At 41.0% G+C, this 2443-nt stretch overlaps 1 protein-coding gene across 1 annotated transcript; it reads right to left on the reverse strand.

Moving 5' to 3' along the window:
• Positions 1 to 15: 15 nt before the first annotated feature.
• On the reverse strand, positions 16 to 1470 carry LOC106475946 (MDS1 and EVI1 complex locus protein EVI1-A-like; the record flags this gene model as incomplete). The annotated part of the gene is made up of 1 exon (XM_013936621.1): positions 16 to 1470. A coding segment is annotated over one exon (1455 nt), but the record flags the coding sequence as incomplete, so codon positions are not given.
• Between the last annotated feature and the right edge of the window lie 973 nt (positions 1471 to 2443).

Below are 2443 nucleotides of genomic sequence, written 5' to 3' on the forward strand. Positions count from 1 at the left end.
CATCTGGATCCTCGCTTTCTTCAGAACTCCGAGAATAGTTATTCTTATCCTTCTTGAAGTTAATTAAGTCCTGGTCCCCAGTGTCACTTTCAGAAATCCCTTTGTCATTGGTTCTGTCAGAGATGGAATCAAACTCTTGCATTTTTACTGATTCGTCTTCAGAATCGTTCGAGTCAGTAGACTTTTGGAAATTTTCTATTTCTTTCTTTTGTTTCTTAGTAGAAGCTTGGTCCCCTGGGCAGATTCCATTATCCTCATCCTCCTCGTGGGATAATCTTTGCTTTGAAACTAAGCACCGTTTCTTCTCCAGCTGATCAGTGATAGAAAAGTTGGAGCTAAACGCATTTTGGACATCGGTTTGTAGAGAATCTGTCACTTTACCAATAAAATTACGAATCTCGTCAAAATACGTTTCTGTTTTGTCTGCCATTTCGGCTTCTTTCGGAGAGTCGTCGAGAATAGTTGGACCATCTGACTCGTGCTTCTTCAGATGTCGATCTAGGTTGGTCTGCTGTCCAAAACTGCGGTCACACAATGGACACTTAAACGGTTTTTCCTTGTTGTGAATATTTCTAATATGACGTTGGAGGTTGGAGGAAATACTGAACGACCTTTCACAGTATTTACATTTGTATGGTTGCTCACCTGTGTGGGTTCGAAGATGTCGGGTGAGATTGGCAGAGCGGGGAAACACCTTTCCACAAAATTTGCAGGAATACCTTTCCTTTGATTTACTTAAGTGTGGGGAAAGTACGCCGTTTATTGGCTTCCCGAGCTTTTCAATATGGGCTCGTACCAAGTCATAAGTCGAAGAGCTATTGTTGAACACAGCGCCGAAGAATGGATATCGCGTGGGTAAGGACGTCGCCACGCGCTCTGGAGGTCCAAACATTGGAAAAGCAGGTTTGTCTTGTTCAATTCTATACATCGACTCCAAAAACAATGGATGAAGAGGTCGAGGGTATACTACTTGGGTTCCTGAGGAGGAAGCATATTCTTCGAGGCTATTGGATCTGATCTTGGACGGAGATGGTCTGGGTCTGTCGTTGCAGTCACTAGTAGGAGATATGTAATCTGCCGTGCGAGGTACCTTTTTGTACGAGACTCGAAGGTCTAGTGGCTCCACCTCCTGGCAATCTTCTTGAACTCTGGAGTGGAACTCTGTACGATCTTCAGCGGTAACTCTATATTTGTGCTTTGAAAGGTCAAAGGGCACGCCTATGTCACCTGACGGAGACAAGTTCATTGGTTCGGAATGGATGGAACGTGGTAGAGGCACGAGATTTAAGGGCTCGGGGCACATAGCTGCTTGCTTGGGAGATCCTAAACGATGGTTACTGTACATCTTCGTTAGCAGGCGCTGGCAACAATCGCTGGACGGAGTAAAGCTACCGTAACCATAGTAACAGGAAGAAGACGCTAACTTGGGATCCAGCACCATAAGATCACGGGTTTGTCCTGGTGACTTTCCTGCAAGAGAAAATAGCAATCACTCACTTCAGCATTCAAAAATACTTTGTCAGGGCCATTTTCTTACTAGTTAAATATCTAAAGAAACCTCACGTGAAATTATTCAAACAGATTCTGTGCCCAAAGAATACGAAAAGGTAATGGTCAGTCTGCTTTATAACTCCCGTGTTTCATGGTGTTGACCAATGTTTGAATAGATAAAGTCTGCTTTATAACTCACCATGAAGCGGTACTTATTTATTCAAACATTGATCAATTTGCTTTACAACTCACCATGAAACGGACACTTATTTATTCAAACATTGGTCAGTCTGCTTTATAACTCACCATGAAACGGTACTTATTTATTAAGAAAGCTAACGTGAAGTCATTCATTAGTCGGGTGTACAACTTTTGAGGTCAAAGGTTAGCATTACAAAAGAACGATAGGCAGTCTGTAAAACCTGAGAGCTGTAGATTTATTCTTTAAGATGACAATCGACGTAAGCTATGTGAGAAACCTTAAACAGGCATATCGGCGTTCTGCAAGCAGTTCCCTCTTGAAAATGCACTGTATTATACACATAAATTATACGCATATGTGTAAGTTGCCTAAAATTCTCTTTCTCAAACATATTTTCTACCAAACCGCCATATCCCAGGAGACAAAGTAGCATTTTCGAAAAAATCTCTCTGTAGCTTATTAGAAACATGGACTTAAACAGAATCTCTCTATAGCTTCTTACAGAAACATAGACTTAAACAGAATCGCTCTATAGCTTCTTACGGAAACGTAGACTTAAACAGAATCTCTCTATAGCTTCTTACGGAAACGTAGACTTAAACAGAATCTCTCTATAGATTCTTACGGAAACATAGACTTAAACAGAATCTCTCTATAGATTCTTACAGAAACATAGACTTAAACAGAATCTCTCTATAGATTCTTACAGAAACCTAGACTTAAACAGAATCTCTCTATAGCTTCTTACAG

Source organism: Limulus polyphemus, unplaced genomic scaffold (assembly GCF_000517525.1).
Source record: "Limulus polyphemus unplaced genomic scaffold, Limulus_polyphemus-2.1.2 Scaffold9490, whole genome shotgun sequence".
NCBI classification, from domain to species: Eukaryota; Metazoa; Arthropoda; class Merostomata; order Xiphosura; family Limulidae; genus Limulus; species Limulus polyphemus.